This window comes from Arachis ipaensis, chromosome B08 (genome assembly GCF_000816755.2).
Source record: "Arachis ipaensis cultivar K30076 chromosome B08, Araip1.1, whole genome shotgun sequence".
Classification (NCBI taxonomy): domain Eukaryota; kingdom Viridiplantae; phylum Streptophyta; class Magnoliopsida; order Fabales; family Fabaceae; genus Arachis; species Arachis ipaensis.
Genome location: NC_029792.2, coordinates 25,484,802 through 25,486,414, shown reverse-complemented (window position 1 = coordinate 25,486,414; position 1,613 = coordinate 25,484,802). Strand labels below are relative to the sequence as shown.

The 1,613-nt window shown below is 38.1% G+C and overlaps 1 protein-coding gene across 1 annotated transcript in view; it reads right to left on the bottom strand.

Moving 5' to 3' along the window:
- Positions 1–1,566, bottom strand: part of LOC107614241 (RNA exonuclease 4) — an 11,450-nt gene extending 9,884 nt beyond the window's left edge. Inside the window, exons 1-4 of the mRNA XM_016316464.2 lie at positions 1,403–1,566; positions 1,228–1,294; positions 1,059–1,137; positions 270–351 (exon numbers count right to left, since the gene is read on the bottom strand). Coding sequence (XP_016171950.1) covers positions 270–351; positions 1,059–1,137; positions 1,228–1,294; positions 1,403–1,480 — 306 coding nt within the window. The 5' untranslated portion in view covers positions 1,481–1,566. The remainder of the gene's footprint in view (positions 1–269; positions 352–1,058; positions 1,138–1,227; positions 1,295–1,402) is intronic.

Sequence of the window (1,613 nt, the reverse complement as noted above, 5' to 3'; positions counted from 1 at the left end):
GAGGATGACATTCTACACATGCATAGATATAACAAGGTGAAGAGAACAGATTAATACCATTGTCCCAATGCCCAATGCACTTTTGTTTCCTTGACCAACGCCAACCATTTCACAATCTATGGCGACTGCATCTGTCAGACTGCCAAATGGTTAATAAGTTAAAGGACGTTGAATTTTAAAGCAGCGTAGAGACAGCATACCCGTATCTCTTAGAGGATGACATTCTACACATGCATAGATATAACAAGGTGAAGAGAACAGATTAATACCATTGTTACTCTTCCCAATGCACTTTTGTTTCCTTGACCAACGCCAACCATTTCACAATCTATGGCGACTGCATCTGTCAGACTGCCAAATGGTTAATAAGTTAAAGGACGTTGAATTTTAAAGCAGCGTAGAGACAGCATACCACAATGTCGTATCTCTTATAAATTGAATGATAGTGAACTTTACAACAGATTAGAAACCTCCAATAACAACATAGCACGCCTAGATAAAATTAACATAACCATGAAAGAAAAAGCCAAAGGCCAAACCTGTAACACGATTAAGTACTTACTAAATCCAGTGCAATAACAGTCGAGTCCTGACCCATTTCGATGGTTGGCTACATGCAATTAATAATACCCTAATGTTCTATTGTAAACCATGTATATCTTTGAATCATTTCCATCTACCTCCGACTAATGAACTACCCTCCATCTCATCTACCTTTCTCTTTGGACTTTATACTCACTATAGGCGTTCTCCATGTATGACCAAACCACTTGAGGCAAGATTCTAGCATGCTTCCACACAAAGTTTCTCCATATGCATTCATTCCAAATTCTATCTAGTCTTGACACAGCTCAAATTCATTTATTTGCTACAAAAGACATGTCCAATTTCTTAGGTAAAATAAAAGCATGGTGTTACCATGCATATGCATTCAAGTTTAGGAAGCAAGCACAGCCTAAAGTCCTCAGCAACAAAGTCGAATTGCAAATTCCAGAATAAACATATAACAAACAAATACACGCTCAACTACAGTAACACACCACACTCAAAATAGTCACCTTGAGTCGTCATTTACAGGAATAAGAGGATCAATCTGAGAGTCATTGGATTCATCATTCGGGCTCTCTTTACGTTTCCCTGCCCAAAAAATTAAAAGATAAAAATAAAACTCCGAACATAATCTTCAAAAGCTGCATACTTTTTCAACACAGACAAATTATGGGGTACCCAGTATTGATTTTGGGGTGTCTTCTTCTTTGTAAGTCCTTGAAGACTTATTATTGAGCTTTAGCTTCTGCACAGAGACAAGAAGAAAACACGCGAATGAGTTGAAGTTGAACAATGGGTAGGGTCTCTTTAGATGGATAGGTGAAAAAATTGTGAAGAAGAAGAGAAAATGTACTTGTTGGAGTTGAACCCAATTGGGGTTCAGTAGGTTTTGCTTCGGTTTCTTCTTCATGGGTTCGCCGGCGGCAACCATGTGGTTTTCTGCGCGCTTCACTGAGCCAGGGTTCTTCCCAGTTCCTACACCTGCAAAAGTTTCGCTCTTTTTGAAACCCAAAACAAAAAGCAAAAAGAAAAAGAAAAAATAAAAAAAAATATATTCGATGCAA